This window comes from Mirounga angustirostris, unplaced genomic scaffold (genome assembly GCF_029215605.1).
Source record: "Mirounga angustirostris isolate CCGP_5_RB_7025 unplaced genomic scaffold, mMirAng1.0.hap1 SCAF_4, whole genome shotgun sequence".
Lineage (NCBI taxonomy): Eukaryota > Metazoa > Chordata > Mammalia > Carnivora > Phocidae > Mirounga > Mirounga angustirostris.
Window position 1 is genome coordinate 163,643,521 of NW_026991712.1, and position 17,950 is coordinate 163,661,470.

Consider the following 17,950-nt stretch of genomic DNA (forward strand, 5'->3'; position numbering starts at 1 on the left):
CAGGCAGAGGGAGAGGGAGAAGCAGGCTCTGCACCGAGCAGGGAGCCTGATGTGGGACTCGATCCCAGGACTCTGGGATCACGACCTGAGCCGAAGGCAGATGCTTAACTGACTGAGCCACGCAGGTGCCCCCTTTGTGAGTGTCTTTGTCTAGTATGACTGTTTTAAGGCATTTTAAGCTCATTTGGGGAAAGATAGTACTATTACTCACAATAAATTGATATGCATTACCTAAAGGGATACCAGAATACCTAAGAATAGAGTTTTAGGTGAAGTGGCCTGTTGTTCAATCTGAATCCTTTTTCTCCTTATTTTCCCAGGAGGTTCCTGGGGCCTGGCCCCCAACACTATGAAGAACCCTTGCTGAGGCCATGAGGGGTTACCATGGCGACCGCGGTAGCCATCCCCGCCCAGCCCGCTTTGCCGACCAGCAGCATATGGACGTGGGCCCAGCTGCCAGGGCCCCGTACCTGCTGGGCTCCGGGGAGGCCTTCTCCACCGAGCCCCGCTTCTGTGCCCCGAGAGCTGGCCTGGGACACCTTTCTCCTGAAGGGCCCCTGAGCCTGAGTGAGGGGCCATCAGTAGGCCCCGAGGGAGGGCCAGGGGGGGCCGGGGTTGGGGGGGGCAGCAGCACCTTCCCCAGGATGTACCCCGGCCAGGGCCCCTTCGACACCTGTGAAGACTGTGTGGGCCACCCTCAGGGCAAGGGTGCCCCCCGCCTGCCTTCTACACTCCTGGACCAGTTTGAAAAGCAGTTGCCCGTTCAACAAGATGGCTTCCACACGCTCCCATACCAGCGAGGTCCAGCAGGGGCCGGGCCCGGGCCAGGGCCAGCGTCCGGCACTGCCCCGGAGGCCCGCAGCGAGAGCCCCAGCCGCATCCGGCACCTGGTTCACTCTGTGCAGAAGCTCTTTGCCAAGTCCCACTCTTTGGAGGCCCCAGGGAAGCGGGACTATAATGGGCCCAAGGCTGAGGGCAGAGGTGGCTCTGGAGGAGACAGCTACCCTGGCCTGGGCTCTGGAGGCCCCCACACCTCCCACCACCACCACCACCACCACCACCACCACCACCAGTCCAGGCACGGCAAAAGGAGCAAGAGCAAGGACCGCAAGGGGGATGGGCGGCACCAATCCAAGGCCGCTGGCTGGTGGAGCTCCGATGACAACTTGGACAGCGATAGTGGCTTCCTGGCGGGTGGGCGGCCCCCTGGGGAGCCTGGGGGTCCCTTCTGCCTGGAGGCTCCAGACGGGTCCTACCGGGACTTGAGCTTCAAGGGGCGCTCTGGCGGGTCGGAAGGCCGCTGTCTTGCCTGCACTGGCATGTCCATGTCGCTGGATGGACAATCGGTCAAGCGAAGCGCCTGGCACACCATGATGGTCAGCCAGGGCCGGGATGGATACCCAGGGGCCGGGCCAGGCAAGGGGCTCCTGGGTCCGGAGGCCAAGGCCAAAGCCAGGACTTATCACTATCTGCAGGTGAGGCTTTGGTGGGGGTGGGGCACAGGGTCCTCAACCTTCATTGGTGCTGTCACCCAGGGAGCTATCAGAAGGGTTGGATGGAAGTCAGTTGTCCCTGTGGTGGAGGCCTGGAGGCAGGGAGGTTCCACCCTGCCTCACTGTGTCACCTTGAGCCCCTTTTGGGATCTCGCTTTCCCCATTTGTACAATGAAGGGGCCCTTCTATTCTGACATTGCGTGTCACTGCCAGGAAGACTTCCCTTCAACCTGCTGCTTGGACAAGCTGTGCTGGCCTCTGTCTCATGAGCTCGGAGGCAGAATGAGGTTGAGGGTAGGCAGTGGACAGGACAGCGTGGTACTCCCTGGCTGTAGCTTCCCTTGAGATTGGAGGTCAGCAGTTGGAAAGCAGTTCTCCTGCCCCTAGGCCTTCTCCAGACCTCTTTTCTGCTCCGATCTGGGTGGTCCAGATACTGTTTGAATATGAAGGTCAGTTATTTCCAGAATGTGCCTCTGCTGGGGTTTGTCATGCTGGGGTGCCCGCAGTAGGATGCCATGAGGCCGTGGAAAAACCCTGGGAGCCTGTCCTGTAGGTTTTCCTGGGCTGGGGACACACTGGTCTGAGCCCCAGATACAACGCCAGGGCGGGGCTTCTTGGGAGTGGGTGGCGCAGGTGATAGCTGGCATGCTGTCCCCAGCCTGTCTCCCCACTTGTACGGTTTCTACAGATGGGGCGAGGAGCTCTGACCCCTTCTGCTTATGGTGTCCTTATCCATCCCACACTGTCTCCTCTCCATCTCCTTACTGAGCTGGGCTCAGGGCTCTTCTTACCATCAACCTTCCTCTTTGCCTCCGGCTCCTCTCCTTTACCCCTTGGCTTGCCTTTTTTTTTTTTTTTTTTAAGTTTTATTTATTTAAGTAATCTCTCCACCCAACATGGGGCTCAAACTCATGACCCCGAGATCAAGAGTTGCACACTCTTCTGACTGAGCCAGCCAGGCACCCCCCTGCCTTGCTTTCTTGAGGCCTGCCATAGGTTTGGGAGGAAAAGTCAATACAAGTTCTGGAAGTCCAGCAGACTTAGAGTTGTCCCCCAAACCCACATGCTACATATTTAATCCACAGTCATTCACTCGGGGAGCGTTTCTTGGGGACTGTGGATGCAAAGATGACCCCACAGACATTGCTTGTGAAGAGCTCAGAGGTCGGGGTGGGATAGACAAGGAAGCAGGTAGAATAGAGCGATGAGGCTGTGATAGGAGAGAGCCCTGGGCGCCATGGGAGCACAGAGGAGGCACCTCACCCACCGGGGTTGGTGGCGGCTGAGGGCTGCTCGGAGCAGCTTGCCGGAGAGGAGGACGCCTGAACTGAATCCCAGCGGAGCTGGAGATGGTCGAGTGCAGATGTGGATTAAGGGTCTTCTAGGAAGAGACTACAGCATGTTCAGAGGTACAGAGAATTGACCTTGCATGTGTCTTTTGGGCGTCCTTGGCCTTGCCGGTAATTCTTCACACGTTAGGGCTCTCCTGGGTGGAGAACTTACGGGAGAGCTCAAGGGAAAAAAACAGGGCCACGTGGAAGCAAGAAGGGCCACGTGGAAACAGACAGTAGGGAAGGTGGGAGACTTCTAGGATTCAGGACTTCTGGATTGCCCCCTCCCTGGGTAGAGAGGTTCTCTAAGCTGGGAATTGAAGGGTCCAGCAGAAAGGGCCGAGGAGGGGACACCAACCTTCCTTCTCCCCTGTCTGAGCCCTGGCCGTCCCTGGAGCCTCACTGCCACATGGCTGCTCCCTACTGCTTCTCCAGGGCTGCCCTGACCTCTCTGGGGGCTTCCTTTTTAACATGCACCTCACAGCGTCCTGCAGAGGAGTGAGGAGCCGCAGTGGCTGTGGAGTGGGAGCCCTGCAGTGTGGCCGAGAGCGCCCTGGCTGTCCGATCTGCTGGCCTGCCTCTCTCTGCTTGCCTGTAGCTCCTCTCTGGAGAGTACAGGGAAGGGAATGGTCCCTCAGGGCTTGGGGGTCCAAGGCATCTTAGGATTGCCTAAGGAATCACAATAAATGTGTGTGGGAGAACTAACAGACTGCAGGGGCCATGCCCCAAAGCAGGGGAAGCTGGCCCCATCAGACTAGGTGTCTTTGTTGGATCCTGAACCCTTTTGTTTTGAGACCCTATTTCTCCCACTGGATCCCAGCTCTCCTTCAACCCTCTCCTGAACCCCTCCTTCTACCAGAGCCCTTGTTGCTTTATGGAGTCTCGTCTCCTCCCTGTGTTCCCATCTTCTCATTGAGCTCCAGCCTCCTTGCTGAGCCCTGCCCCTATCTGTGGACCCCATTCCATCCCTGTGTCACTGTTCTCATCCTGGTTTCTGTCCTCTCACCTAGCCTCACCCCCAGAGTCTGTGTCCCTCCCTGAACTCTGTGTTCTCCCTGACTCTTGACCCCTCTCAAAATCTCTACCCTCACCCCATTCAACCTGTTCCTTACAACAGGTGTTTGAAGTCTTCCCTACCTGCCCCAGCCCTCTTCCCCATTCCTCCACTTATACCTCATTCTTCCTAGTGTAGGCCAACCATCACAGGCTCCCTCACCTTCCTATCAGCCCATCTACAGACTCATCTAGATCCCTAGCCACCCCCATCCCCTTCCTTCTTGGCTCAGAGAAAAAGCCAGGACCACTCATCCCAGGCTGATCCCTCCAGTAGGACTTGAGCCCATCTCCCCAGGATCCCCTCTATCCCTGAACTGACTACTGACTGTCCCCCACTCCCTCCCTCCCCACATTTAAAGACTATCTTTATCTTTACTGGTGCTTTCTCTTATCCTGGAAATGTGCCCAGGTTTCTCATCCTAAAAAATCCTTCCTTCACTCCATACCCCCTTCCATCTCCTGTCTTCCCTTCATACCCAAGTTCTTAGAGCATAGAATCTACATCTTCACTTCCTTTAATTCTCCCCTTTACTATAGTCTGACATCCACGTCCCCTGTTCTCTAAAATGTTCTGGTAGTGGTCACCAGTGGTCTCTTGAGAGCTCCCTTTAAAAGGCCACTTCAGTGCTTATAATAATAATAGCTAACATTTATTGAGGACTTACTATGTGCTGGGCACACTATGTTGGCTTATTTATCCTTCCTACCAACGCTAGGACATCGGCATAATTGTCATTACCAATTCACAGACAAGGAAACTGAGAGAGTAATCAGTTTTTGCTCAAGTTCGCCTAGCAAGTGATGGGGCGAGAATTTGAACATGGATCTAACTCCTGAGCCCGAATTACTAACCTCTGAATGCACTGTGGCATTTGACATTATCAACTCTTTTTATTCTGGAAATGTCTCCTGTTTCCATGACATGGCATTCTCCTGACTTCCCTCCTACCCCTCTGCCCACTCCTCCTCAGGTGACTTCATAGGCTTTTCTTCCTTTCTTTGCAGTCCCCTTTTGAAATGTCACTGGATCCCTCCCCAGCTCTCTTTCTTTCCCCTGGGCTGTTTCATTCACCCCTGTGGATTCAGCTGCCGCCCATGACTCCCACATGTCTGCCTCCAGCCCAGATTTCTCCACTGAACTCCAGAACCGAACACCCAACCACCTGCTCGGCATTTCACTGCCAAACTAAAGATGCTTAACCCTAACCTATCAGCTCTCCCCCAAACTTGTTTCTCTGGGATTCTGTGGCTCCATGAGCGACAGCACCATCCCCCAGGTCCTCAGCCAGCAGCCTCCCAGTCATCTGCGGCTCCTCCCCACCCCCTCGCCCCCTCGCCCCCTACGTCTAATCAGACTCACTGATGCTCCTTAACACCTCATTTCCATCTCCTCGTCCCCCTCATTGTCATGGTCTTAATTTAGGCTCATCATCTCTTGCCTGGCTAACAGCATCAGCCTCCTAATTGGTCTCCCTCCTGCCACTCCATCCCCTGCCCTGCTCCCAGCCCTACACAGTGCATCCCCCCTATGGACTGTCAGAATGCTCTTTCTGAAACAAATCTGATGGCACTTGCCTGCTTAGAGCCCTCAGTGGCTCCTCGGAGAGGGAAGGAGGGAAGAGTTGGAGGATTTGAGATGTCAGCAGGTTAAGAGGAGGAAGGAGAAGGAGGGGTGAAAGGTGGGGGCAGGTGATACTTCACTGCTGGGGTGGGTCAACACAGGACACTTTGGCCTCTGATATTCATCCTCTTGACTCCTGGCATATCACCTCAGTTCAGTAGTAAGAGGTCCATGAAAGATGATGAGGCATCTCCCGTAAGGGAGGGGACAGCTTGAAACCTTCTGGCTCTGCTTCCACATGTCCCTGAGCAAGGCCTGCTCCAGCTAACAGAGCACCTCCCGTTGGCAGTGGGGACAGAGGGTCCTGGCTTCTAGATGTAGTAGGGACGCGTCTGAGAGACAGAAGCCCCTGTCCCCGCAGGTGCCGCAAGATGACTGGGGGGGTTACCCCACTGGGGGCAAGGACGGGGAGATCCCCTGCCGCAGGATGCGGAGCGGCAGCTACATCAAGGCCATGGGGGATGAGGAGAGCGGAGACTCAGATGGCAGCCCCAAGGCATCTCCCAAAGCGGTGGCCCGGCGCTTCACCTCCCGCCGCTCCTCCAGCGTGGACCAGGCCCGGATCAAGTAAGGACAGGGAGGGCCAGGGCTTGGGGTGGGAAGCTGATACTGGGGGGTTCCCTGCTTAGGGTTCAACTGGGGAGTCTTACCCTGCCCCACATAAAGAGGGGTCCTTGGTGATCGCTCCAATCTGAGTGCCTCTTTGGGAGAGTCCCTTCACCCAGGTGTCTCCTGGGAGGATCCCTGTCTGGGGGTTTCTGAGGGATAGAACCTGCTCAGGGGCCCCAGTGCTGTTATTCCCCTTTCTGGCAGACCCCCATTCTGAATATGGAATTTTGTCCTTTCCCAGCTGCTGTGTCCCGCCCCGGATCCATCCCCGGAGCTCCATCCCTGGCTACAGCCGTTCCCTCACCACCGGACAGGTAGGGACAGTCCAGCATGCCTGAAGGAAAGGGTTGGAAATGGGGTTCAGTCCCATACTCAGTCTATGCCTTAAAATTAGAGGTCCAGCCCCTGGAGAGAGCACAGGTCTGGTTCTGGGGGAGCTGGGAAGCCCGCCTTGGGATTCCTGGAGCTGACTCAGACTGGGGGTCTCAGTCACATCCTTCAAAACCACCAAGGGTCCTCAAAGTGATGAGTTTGTAGGGGTGACATCAGGTCTCTGAGGTTCCCCAGCCATGTCCTGGCCTGATTAGTCTCAGCTAACCCCGTGCAAAGGGCAGGTGTGGTGGTACAGACCGGGGATAGGCAGAGCTGTGGTCCAAGAGATGCCCATGCTTGAGTTCTTTCCTCACTGCCCTCCAACCCCCCGTGGGACCATTAGTGAGACCCAGTAGATCCTCTGTTTTCTCACCTTTAAAATGACAGTAGTAGTGATATTTATCTCAGGGCTTTTGTGAGAGTTCAGTGAGAAAATGTGTGCAAACACAAGGTACCTGGCCCCAAATCGGTACTTTATAAATGTTGAGTTCCATCTCTAAGTGTAGACTTCCCCTTAACTAAGCAGAGGTATGCATGATTACATGCATGACATGGATTGGAATTCCAGCTCAGCTACTTACCAGCTGAGTGACCTGGGGCAAGTTATTGACTTTTTTGAGCCCCACTTTCTCTATTTAAAAATAGGCATCGTAATAGTGTTCTTGGCACATAGCCAGCACTCGGGAAAGGTTAGCTATTTTTACCGTTTGCTGGGGGGAAAAAGCAATGCAAAAAAGCAATGCCGAAGACTGTCCAGATTGGCTCCTATTGTTTGCTGCTTCAGTCTTTGTTACATTTCCTGAATCAGGGAATCTGATTGGCACAGCTGTCTTTTCACATCAGACTAGCCTATGTTGCCAACCAGTAGTTAATGCTCAGTCCTCGTTTTATTTGACCCATCAGCAACATCTCACACAGATGATGACTCTCTCCTTCTTGAAACACCGTACTCAGTTGGCTTTGAAGATACCATACCTTTTACGTTCTCCTAGGTTCTCTCTCTAGCTGTTTATGCTTTGTCTTGCCACCGGTGCCTCTCCAACTCTCCAGGATCTGAACACTGGATTTTTCCAGAGCTTAGTTCCTGGACTTCTCTCGACACTCACTCCTTAGCTCATTCAGGCTCATGGCTTTGAATATTACTGAGGGCCTGATGACTTCCAAATGTGTATCTCCAGCCCCAAATCCTCCCATAATTGCCAGGCATGTGTGTCTAACTGTGTATTGAAATCTCACTTGGATTAATTTAGTAGACATTTCAAACTTAAGATATCCACAGTGGAGCTGCTAGTATCCTTATCCCCCACTCCTTCCCCCGCAAAATGTCCTGCTCCATCCACTGTCTTCTCCATTTCAGATAATGGCAACTTTATCCTTCTAGGAGCTCGGATCCAAAAGCCTGAAATCAGTCTTGACTTTTTTCTCTGTCTCACATCCCTCCATCCAGTCCTTCAGCAAATCCTGTTGGTCCTGCCTTCCAAGCATATCCAGGATCCCAGCACTTCTCACCACCTCCACTGTCATTACTCCAGTCTACATCACCATGGCTTTTGTCTGGGTTATTCTCTTGCCCCCTAAGTGGTCTCCTGCACGTGCCCTTGCTCCAATTCATTCTTTCTCAGCGTTGCCCAGAACGATCATTTCAAACTAGAATTGCATTCACTCAAAACCCTTGCCTTACTCAGAGGACTTTACTACGATTTATAAGGCCTTGCATGATCTGGTCCTTGCTACCTGTGAGTCCCTCTCCTAATGCTGTTCCCTCCCCCCACCCACTCCAGCCACATTGGTCCCCTTGCTAACCCCACAGGTGTGCTCCAGCTTTTTGTCTCCTTCTGTTTAGGTATGTCTTTTGTAAATAGTTTAAGGAATTTATCTTACATCTATTCTGACAATTGCTTGAGGGTTTAGTACATTTATATTTATTGTGATTACTGATATGCCTGGATGTATTTTGTTGTTTTATTTTGTGCCCTTATTTCTCCTGCCTTTTGGGTGATGCTTTTCTACTCCTTTGCTACCTTCTTTTGGATTAGTTTTCTTCATTTTTCTTACTACCCAATCCCACACTGGTTTGGCAGTTCTATATTCTATTTTCATTCTTGTGGTTGCTTTTGTAATTTTCATGTGCATATCTGACTTAGCAAAGTCTCATTTGACAATTTCTTCTATCCTTAGGACACTTTTGTTTTGACCACCTCTTCCCTTCTTACCTGTACATGTTGCCCGGTATTTTAGTTCCATCTCCTTTTTACCTCTCCAAATTAGTCTTTATTATTGTTGCTACATTTTATGCTATTAAGACTTGATTATATTGGGGCGCCTGGGTGGCTCAGTCGTTAAGCGTCTGCCTTCGGCTCAGGTCATGGTCCCAGGGTTCTGGGATCGAGCCCCGCATAGGGCTCCCTGCTTGGCAGGAAGCCTGCTTCTCCCTCTCCCACTCCCCCTGCTTGTGTTCCCTCTCTCGCTGTGTCTCTCTCTGTCAAATAAACAAAATCTTTAAAAAAAAAAAAAGACTTGATTATATAGACTCACATTTGTACCTCCCCCCATACCTTCTTACATTTCATTCCTTCCTTTCAAATATTCTTTAGTAATTTTTCAGTCAGTGTCTGTTAGTAGCAAACTTTGCCTTTAACAAAAAATGGAGTCTACCCTCATTATTTAACATAAATCAGCTTATTTTAGAATCTTAGGTCAACATTTATTTTCTCTCGGCATTTGGAAGATACTCTTTTGTCATCTATGTTCTGTTGTTGCCGTTGGGAAGTCTGCAATCAATCCAATTGTCTTTGTGGGTAGTTTTCATTTCCTTCTGATTGCTCTTGAAATCTTGTCTTTGATTTTGGTGTTCTGCAGTTTCACTATGTGTGTATGCTCCCTGAATCTGAAGATTAATGCTGTTCATCAAATCTGGAAAATTCTCTCATGGTTACTGTTTGCTGGTACATCTTTTTTCATCCTTTTACTTTCAACCTACTTGTGCTTTTTCAAAAAATCCAATCTAACAATTTCTGCCTTTCAAACGAGCTTTCTTGTTCATTCACATTTAACGTGATTATTGATATGGTTGAATTGTATCATATCATTGTTTTTCCTCTGTTTTTTCTTTACTGTCTTTTGTATCAAATAAATGTTTTAGTGTACCATTTTAATTTCTTTGTTATTAATTCCTTTTTACTATATTATTTGAGTTACTAGAGTTTCTCTAGGAATTATAATGTGTATCATAACTGATTAAAATCTAATTAATTCTGGCAAAATATAGAAGCATTGCTCCAAGTGTATCTCTTTTTTTCTCTCCCCTATTTGTGCTATTATTGTCATGTATCTTTCCTGTGTATATGTTCTAAATCTAACAATTATTATAAAGTAATGATGATGTTATAATAATAGTTTTGTAAAATTTTGTGCCTTTTAAAGGATTTGAGAGAAAAAATGAGAAAAGTATATCTATAGATTCTTTTATATTTGTCATTTATGGTCCCCTTCATCTCTTCCTGTGATTTGAGTTATCATTAAGTGTCACTTCCTTTTAGCCTGAAGAACTTCCATTAATGTTTCTTGTAAGATAGGTCTGTAACGAATTCTTCAGTCTATAGGTATTTGGAAACGTCTTTAATTTTACTTCATTTTTGAAGAATAGTTTTGCTGAATATAGAATTCCTGGTTGACAGTTTTTTCTTTCAGCATTTTGAATATACCATTCCACTACCTTTGATGCTTATTGTTCTGATGAAAAGCCAGTTGTTAATCATATTATTGTTTTCTTGTGTGTGGTGAATTGTTCTTCCCTTGCTGCTATTAAGATTTTCTCTTTGTCTATGGCTTTCAACCTTTTGACTGTAATGTATCTGGCTATGGATCTCTTTGTATTTAACCTACTTTGAATTAATAGAGCTTCTTTAATCTGTAGATTAATGGTTTTCATCACATTTGGAAAATTTTGAGCTGTTGTTTCTTCAAGTATTGTTTTCTTCCCCTTTCTCTCTTCTTCCTTTGGGAGTCCCATTACATGTATACTGCTTTGCTTGTTATTGTCCCATAGGTCTCTGAGGTTCTGTTTGTTTTTCTTTTTTTCTCTCCATTCTTCAGATTGGATAATTTATACTAACCAAGTTTACTGATCATTTCTAATGCTGAGTCCTTCTAGTGAATTTTTCACTTCAGTTATTGTACTTTTCAGCTCCAGAATTTCCATTTGAGTCTTAAAAAAGATTCTTTTTGTTGTGATTTTTTTTTATTCATGAAGTCATTGCTGTGCTTTCTTTTAAACCTTTAAACATTTCTCTTAGTTCTTTTAACATATTTGTAATAGCTGCTTTGCAGTTTTTGTCTGATAAATAAAACATTTGGGGACAGTCATATTTTCTTGTTTATTTGCATGTCTCATAGTTTTTTTGTTGTATACTGAACATTTTAAGTAATATATTGTAGTGATTCTGGATTCTTACTTTACCTTTTTAAAAACTTAAAATTTACATTCTAGTTAGTTAACATACAGTGCAATATTGGTTTCAGGAGTAGAATTCAGTGATTCATCACTTACATACAACACCTTGTATTCATCACAACAAGTACCCTCCTTAATACCCATTCCCCACCTAGCCCATCCTCCACCCACCTCCTTCCATTAACCCTCAGTTTGTTCTCTACTGTTAAGAGTTTCTCTTATGGTTTGTTTCTCTCTCTCTCTCACTCTTTCCCCTTTCCCCCCAATATGGTTCATCTGTTTTATTTCTTAAATTCCACATATGAGTGAAATCATACGGTATTTGTCTTTCTCTGACTGAAGTTATTTCACTTAGCATAATACACTCTAGCTCCATCCACATTGTTGCAAATGGCAAGATTTCATTCTTTTTGATGGCTGAGTAATATTCCATTGTATATATATACCACATCTTCTTTATCCATTTTTGTCAGTCAATGGACATTTGGGCTCTCTCCAGAGTTTGGCTATTGTTGTTAATACTGCTATAAACATCAGGGTACATGTACCCCTTTGAATCTGTATTTTTTTTTATCCTTTGGGTAAATCCCTAGTAGTGCAATTGCTGGATTGTAGGGTAGTTCTATTTTTAACCTTTTGAGGAACCTCCATACTATTCTCCAGAGTGGCTGCAGTTCCCATTCCCACCAACAGTGTAAGAGAGTCCCCCTTTCCCCATATCCTTGCCAACACCTTTGTTTCTTGTGATGTTAATTATAGCCATTCTGACAGGTGTGAGATAGTATCTCACCATGGTTTTGATTTGTATTTCCCTGATGATGAGTGATGTTGAGTATCTTTTCATGTGTCTGTTAGCCATCTGGATGTCTTTTTTGGAAGAGTGTCTATTCATGTCTTCTGCCCATTTCTTAACTGGATTATTTGTTTTTTGGGTGTTGAGTTTGATAAGTTCTTTATAGATTTTGGATACTAATCCTTTATCATATATGTCATTTACAAATAATCCTCTCCCATTCTGTAGGCTGCCTTTTAGTTTTGTTGATTGTTTTCTTTGCTGTACAGAAGCTTTTTATCTTGATGAAGTCCCAATAGTTCATTTTTGGTTTTGTTTCCCTTGCCTCTGGCAACATGTCTAGTAAGAAGCTGCTATGGCCGGGTGCCTGGGTGGCTCAGTCAGTTAAGCGTCTGCCTTCAGCTCAGGTCATGATCCTGGGGTCCTGGGATCGAGCCCCATGTCCGGCTCAGCTGGGAGCCTTGTTTTCCCTCTCTCTCTCCTGCTGCTCCCCCTGCTTATGTGCTCTCTCTCTCTCTCTGTCAAATAAATAAATAAATAAATCTTAAAAAAAAAAAAAAAGTTGCTGCAGCCGAGGTCAAAGAGGTTGCTGCCTGTGTTCTCCTCTAGGATTTTGATGGTTTCCTGTCTCAAGTTTAGGTCTTTCATCTATTTTGAATTTATTTTTGTGTATAGTGTAAAAAAGTGGTCCAGTTTCGTTCTTCTGCATGTTGCTGTCCAGTTTTCCCAACACTATTTGTTGAAGAGACTTTTTTCCATTGGATATTACTTCCTGCTTTGTTGAAGATTAGTTGACCATATAGTTGTGGGTTCTTACTTTACCTCTTGAAGATTATTATTGCTTTGTTTATGTGTTTGTTGATCCCTGGATTAATTCTGTGAAATCTGTCTTCCCTGCTAAATGTGGCCTCTGATATCTTCACTAATTTTTTTTTTCTTTCTTGGTTTTTATTTTTAAGCCTGGTTTCCTAGGGGGTTTGTCCTGTGTCTGCACAGCTTAGTGTTCAGCCAGAGATTGTGCCCCAAAACTTTGAGCCAGAAAGGCTGCTCTCTGCTTATTGTTCTGTGTGTGGACTAGGGAGTACAAACTTCAGGCTGTTTTTCAGCCTACCCTGGATTTTCCTTTTTGTCCAGGCTCTCCTATGTCACCACTACACATGTGCACAGGCTCCATTGGCCAGAAAGGCGTGGGCAGCTTGAGGCCTCTTTGTCTCTGTTGTGCATGCACTCACCTCTACTTAACCCAGCATATGTGGCGAGGTCATCAAACCTTCTCTGGCCATCCCATGCCCCGGAACTCCTCTGTTAAATCCCTGCCTAGTCTGCCAGTCCATTGCTTGTTCCAAACAGTGCTGAAATCTCAGCTTAGCTGTGCTGCTGGCTATTCCTCTATTACTGTTCTCTCCCCAGCTCCCCCCCCACCCCCCGCCCCGGCCCGTTCTTGACACTATACGACAATGTTCCAAATTAAGTGAGCCCCTTTTGGCAGTGGCAACGAAGCAGCTGGTTTTCACAGCCTGCCTCACCCTGGTTGAACTATTGCAAGTGAGAGAGCTGGGAACTTGAGTAATGGGAGCAGCCCCAGGCAAGGACGCCCTGGACTCATGCTGTTCAGGAATTTTCATGTATACGCTTCTTTGTTGTATACCTTGGATTGATTTTCAGAGTGATGAAGTGGTTGTCTTTGACAGTTTTGTCTAGCTTTATAGCTGTCTTGCCTGTCACTCTGTCATGCGTGAAGCAAGGAGTCTGGAAAATTCTCCATTAGTCTAATTAATTCTTCAAATATTGCCGCTTCTATATCCTATCTAGTCTGTCACCTGGAGCTCCTATTAGTTGTATGTGGGACCTTATTCTTTCCTCCATGCATCTTAACCTCTGGTTCATATTTTCCATTTCTTTGCCTCTCTATGCTGCCTTCTGGGTGAGTTCCTCAGATGTATCATCTGATTTACCAATTTTCTCTTCAGTTGTGCGTCATCTACTATTTAACTCATTAATTGTGTTTTTAATTTGACTTTTTTTTCAGTTCTAGACATCTGGTTTGGTTCCTTTTAAATCTTTCTAGTCTTCTTTTCAAAGCTTATATTCTCTCCTGATGTTTTCAGTTTTATCTTTTAAGTTTTAGAAATTTAAACAGTTTACTTATTTTTTTTAAAGATTTTATTTATTTATTTGTGAGAGACACAGAGAGAGAGAGAGAGAGAGAGAGAGAGAGAGAGAGAGCAGAGGCAGAGGGAGAAGCAAGCTCTCCATGGAGCAGGGACCCCCAATGCGGAACTCTGATCCCAGGACCCCGGGATCAGGATCTGAGCCGAAGGCAGATGTTTAACCGACTGAGCCACCCAGGCGCCCCAGGAGTTTTAAACATAGTTTAAAAGCTAATCTGTTTTAGCTAAGGTAACACTAGCTGCTGTAACAGATAAAGCTTGCATTCTCAATGGCTTAACTTAATAAAAGCTTAGCTTTTGCTTATACCACAGTTTGCATTAGTTATCTATTGCTATGCAACCTAGTGTCTTAAAGCAACGAGTTTCTGTGGGTCAGGAATCTGAGTGCAGCTTAGGTGGGTGGTGCCTTCTGGATCAGGTGACTCACGTGGCTTCAGTCAAGGTATTGGCCAGGGCTGTTGTCATCTTAGGGCTTGACTGGAGGAATAGCTGCTTCCTCACTCACTCCCATGGCTCTTGGCAGGCCTCAGATCCTCCTTGGCTATTGGCCAGAGTCATCAGTTTTTTGACATGTGGGACTCATCATCGGACTACTCATAACATAATAGCTTGCTTCTCCCAGACAGAGCAGAGGCTCTGAGAGAAAGAGCGTGTTCAAGATGGAAGCCACAGTCTTTTTGTAATTTAATCTCGGAAGTGACATTCCATGTTCTGCTCATTATAATAAGTCTATTCCATCCTCAGGAGGAGGGGCCCACACAAGGGTGTTAATGCCAGGAGGCGTGGAGATCATTAGGGGCTGTGTCAGAGCTAGCATACCACATGGTCTGGGATGAACTCATTTTCAGTGGAACTTTATCTGTGAGAATTGTGAACAGCCTGGGTTAAGAGTGGGTCCCTCAGAAAATATTTTGCATTTGCTTCTGATAGACTATTCTTGGTTTGGGACCATTTTATGTTAATTTTTAATTTGCAGGGAGGTGTCTGAGCAATGCAGGCCCACAGGCCCACAGAATCCTGTGTCTATGTGAAGACCACCTTGTGGGTCTAATCTGAGGAGATTAGCCTACTTTTCCCCTCCAATGCCTAGACTACAAACTGGCTTCTTGTGATCAGCCTGTGCTGATAATTGATTTTTTTTTTTAGTCTACCATTCATGAAAGGTTTTCCGTTGCCTAGGTTTATGAAGGTTCTCATTTCTAACGCTGTGTTTCATGTGGACCCAACGCCTACTCCTACACCCAAGTGGGTGTTAATACCTAAGCCCTTTGGTCCGTCAGACCAGCAAATTGTGCCCCCACCTCCCACCACCACTGGGCTGTTTGCAGCACTGACTCACACAGTTAATATTCTGATTTTCCAGTCTCCTCTTTGCTTTTGTCCTCTGGGGACATATCTCGCTTTCTTGTGAGCTCAGCTATGCATATAAAACGTTTCTTATATTTTATCCAGTGTTTTAGAGTGTTTGAATTGGGAGTGTTTTCCAAGGTTAGCTAAACTAAATGACATAGGTAAAGTATACAGGATGTTGTCCAGCCCCCAGATGAACCCACTGACTCCAGCACAGACAATTTTCAGTTAGACCCAAGCAAAGTATTTTCTTCTAAATATCCCACATCCTTGGAAATATTTACTGATCCTGAGTCTGGTTTGGACAGAGGCTAAGGTTCCCATTTTCTAAGAGGATCCTTTGACTTTAACTCTACTGAAAGTGGGTCTGGGGGCAGCAGGTTGGAAAGCAGGGCAGGGATAATAGGAGAATTCACAGCACAATATTACAGTTTTATAATCATAATACAGTAAAGATCAACATAGGCGCAATATTCCTCTGGGAGTCTATACACGTCTGTGTTTCCCTTGGGTCCTGGTCCCTTGTGGGAACTTCAGAAGCTCGTCTTCACCAGTAGAGATGGAAAGCATGTGGCCCCAGGGAGTTTCTCACCCTCCCTCTGTCTACCTTGGATGGAGTTGGTCATAGGAATAGCATATGGTTGGGATTTCAAGAGCTTCAGAGACCCTGGGAAGGAGAGGCCTCTGAAAGGTGTTGTCAGTGTGATTTAAGAACCTCTTACTGCTAATAATAGTCTATTATGTTTATTGAGCATCTGCTATATGCCAGATATTATGCCTAATACTTTATACACAGGAGAGGCTTGGAGATACAGAGATAAGCTGCAGAATGAGATTCCTTCCATCTATAGGATCCAGAATTGAGACCAGAATGCTCTCTACTGGGGTTCTACAGGATCACCTGTCCTGTGCCCCAGGAAGGATCCTCTGAGCTGGATTGTTCTAGTTGGGGAGTATCTTGAGCCTGGCCTAGAAATAACAGGAGTTAAATCAGCTTCTGAGCTTCAGGAAATACCCAGGCACTGCTGGTCCTTCATACCTTGGGGGTCCAGCGATAGGAAACTGAGAGGTGGACTTGCAGAGGGTCATGATGAAAGCCACGGCTGCCACAGGGTTGTGGCTTGTGCCAAACCTGGCACAACTTCACTTCTACGGGATCTCGAATTGATTTTTCCATGACCTGTGATTTCTGTACACTTGTAATGAAGTTCCTTTAGAACGGGCTGTGGAAGGAAGTCCAGACACTCCTTTTTGATTACGGGACCCACACTGGAACCACTGAATCTGAATTTCCAGCAAAGTTTGTCCCTGAGCTTCAAGGCAGCCAAAGCAAAGAGAGGCATCTAGTTAGAGAGCCCTGGGTTCAGATCCTTGGGGTAGAGCTTGAGTTAATGTAGGTTTAAAAGGTCCCCAGGAGATTCCGATTCAGCCTGGCAAAAGAGCCAGGAAACCTGGCATTTGACTTCGGTAAATCACTTACAAGCTGGGCATCATTGGTCAACTCATCTGCCCCCTCTGAGCCTTAGTTTGCCCCTCAGTAGAACTGGATGGAAATTTCTGCTCAATTTGAGGTAGAATTTAGTGATATCATGTTATGCTTTGGAGATGGAGTTATGGAAACGTTGAGCAGCATTTTACATGTGGATCAAGCCACTACTTTATCTGTTGATTGCACATAAATATGATGCTATGAATCCTTCCTGGGAGATGTCACAAGATGCAGCCATGGGATATCTGCTATCACATTTACCACGTGGATGCTACTGAGGACCTTGTCCGAGACTTCATCCAATGACCTCTACATAATCACTCGGGGGGATTTCTCTCGGGCTCAGTAATAGGAATAGTTGCGGTTCCCATGAGTGGTGGCCTATTTCCAGGTTGGTCTTGAGACCTTCACGTGCCACTTACTGAGGGCTTAGTGTGTACCAGTACCTGCACCAAACGCCTCCCGTGTTTTTCTTTGAGTCCCCTAAATAGCCGCCCCATGAAGATGGTACCATTATCATTCCCACTGGGCAGGTGATTCAACTGAGGCCCCAAAGCTTTAAGTAGCTTTCCCAGGCCACAGTACTAGGAGGTAGCTGAGCCAACTCTTGAGTCTAGGTGGGTCTCTCTCCATAGACTATGCAGGCAACCTGCAGGCTATATTCCTTGATGCTTTGGAAGCTCAGGGTCAAATGTGCACCCATCCTGTGCTCTGGGGGTAAAGCTTATCCCTGGGACCACCCGCCTTTATTTTTTCTTTGTGCTACTTTTCTCATATAATATGAATAGAAGCTGCAATCTCCGTAGTATATTTAGTCTTAGTGCAGTGCTGTGGGACATGTTTCCATGAGCAGAGTTTTTGTTTTGCATTTTTCTTAGTTGCTTTAATTTTTTTACACATCATGGATTCTGTACCACAAAATATCAAGACAAAAACAAGAACCTCAGTCAGCAATGGCTGGACTTGCCTTAGAGGATGAGGGCAGGGAAGGAGCCAGCAGGCCAAATCAGGACCCTAGTTAGTGGGCAGAAGGTGGGAGAAGGCTTGGAACACTTGAAGGTTAATAATTTTTGCTCCATCACTTACTTACCCATTAATTTCTGCCCAACCCCATGGTATGCGTCCCTATAGGTTGCTGTCAATCAATTTTGTAATGTAATGGATCATAAATAATAAAATAAAAAGTGGCCTTCCCTGCCGTTCCCCACCTGC

General features: G+C 47.0%; 1 protein-coding gene across 1 annotated transcript in view; it reads left to right on the forward strand.

Annotated features, from left to right (window-relative positions):
- DLGAP3 (DLG associated protein 3) overlaps nucleotides 1-17,950 on the forward strand; it is a 62,912-nt gene that overhangs the window by 23,175 nt on the left and 21,787 nt on the right. Inside the window, exons 3-5 of the mRNA XM_045898132.3 lie at nucleotides 321-1,475; nucleotides 5,863-6,068; nucleotides 6,352-6,424. Coding sequence (XP_045754088.1) covers nucleotides 372-1,475; nucleotides 5,863-6,068; nucleotides 6,352-6,424 — 1,383 coding nt within the window. The 5' untranslated portion in view covers nucleotides 321-371. The remainder of the gene's footprint in view (nucleotides 1-320; nucleotides 1,476-5,862; nucleotides 6,069-6,351; nucleotides 6,425-17,950) is intronic.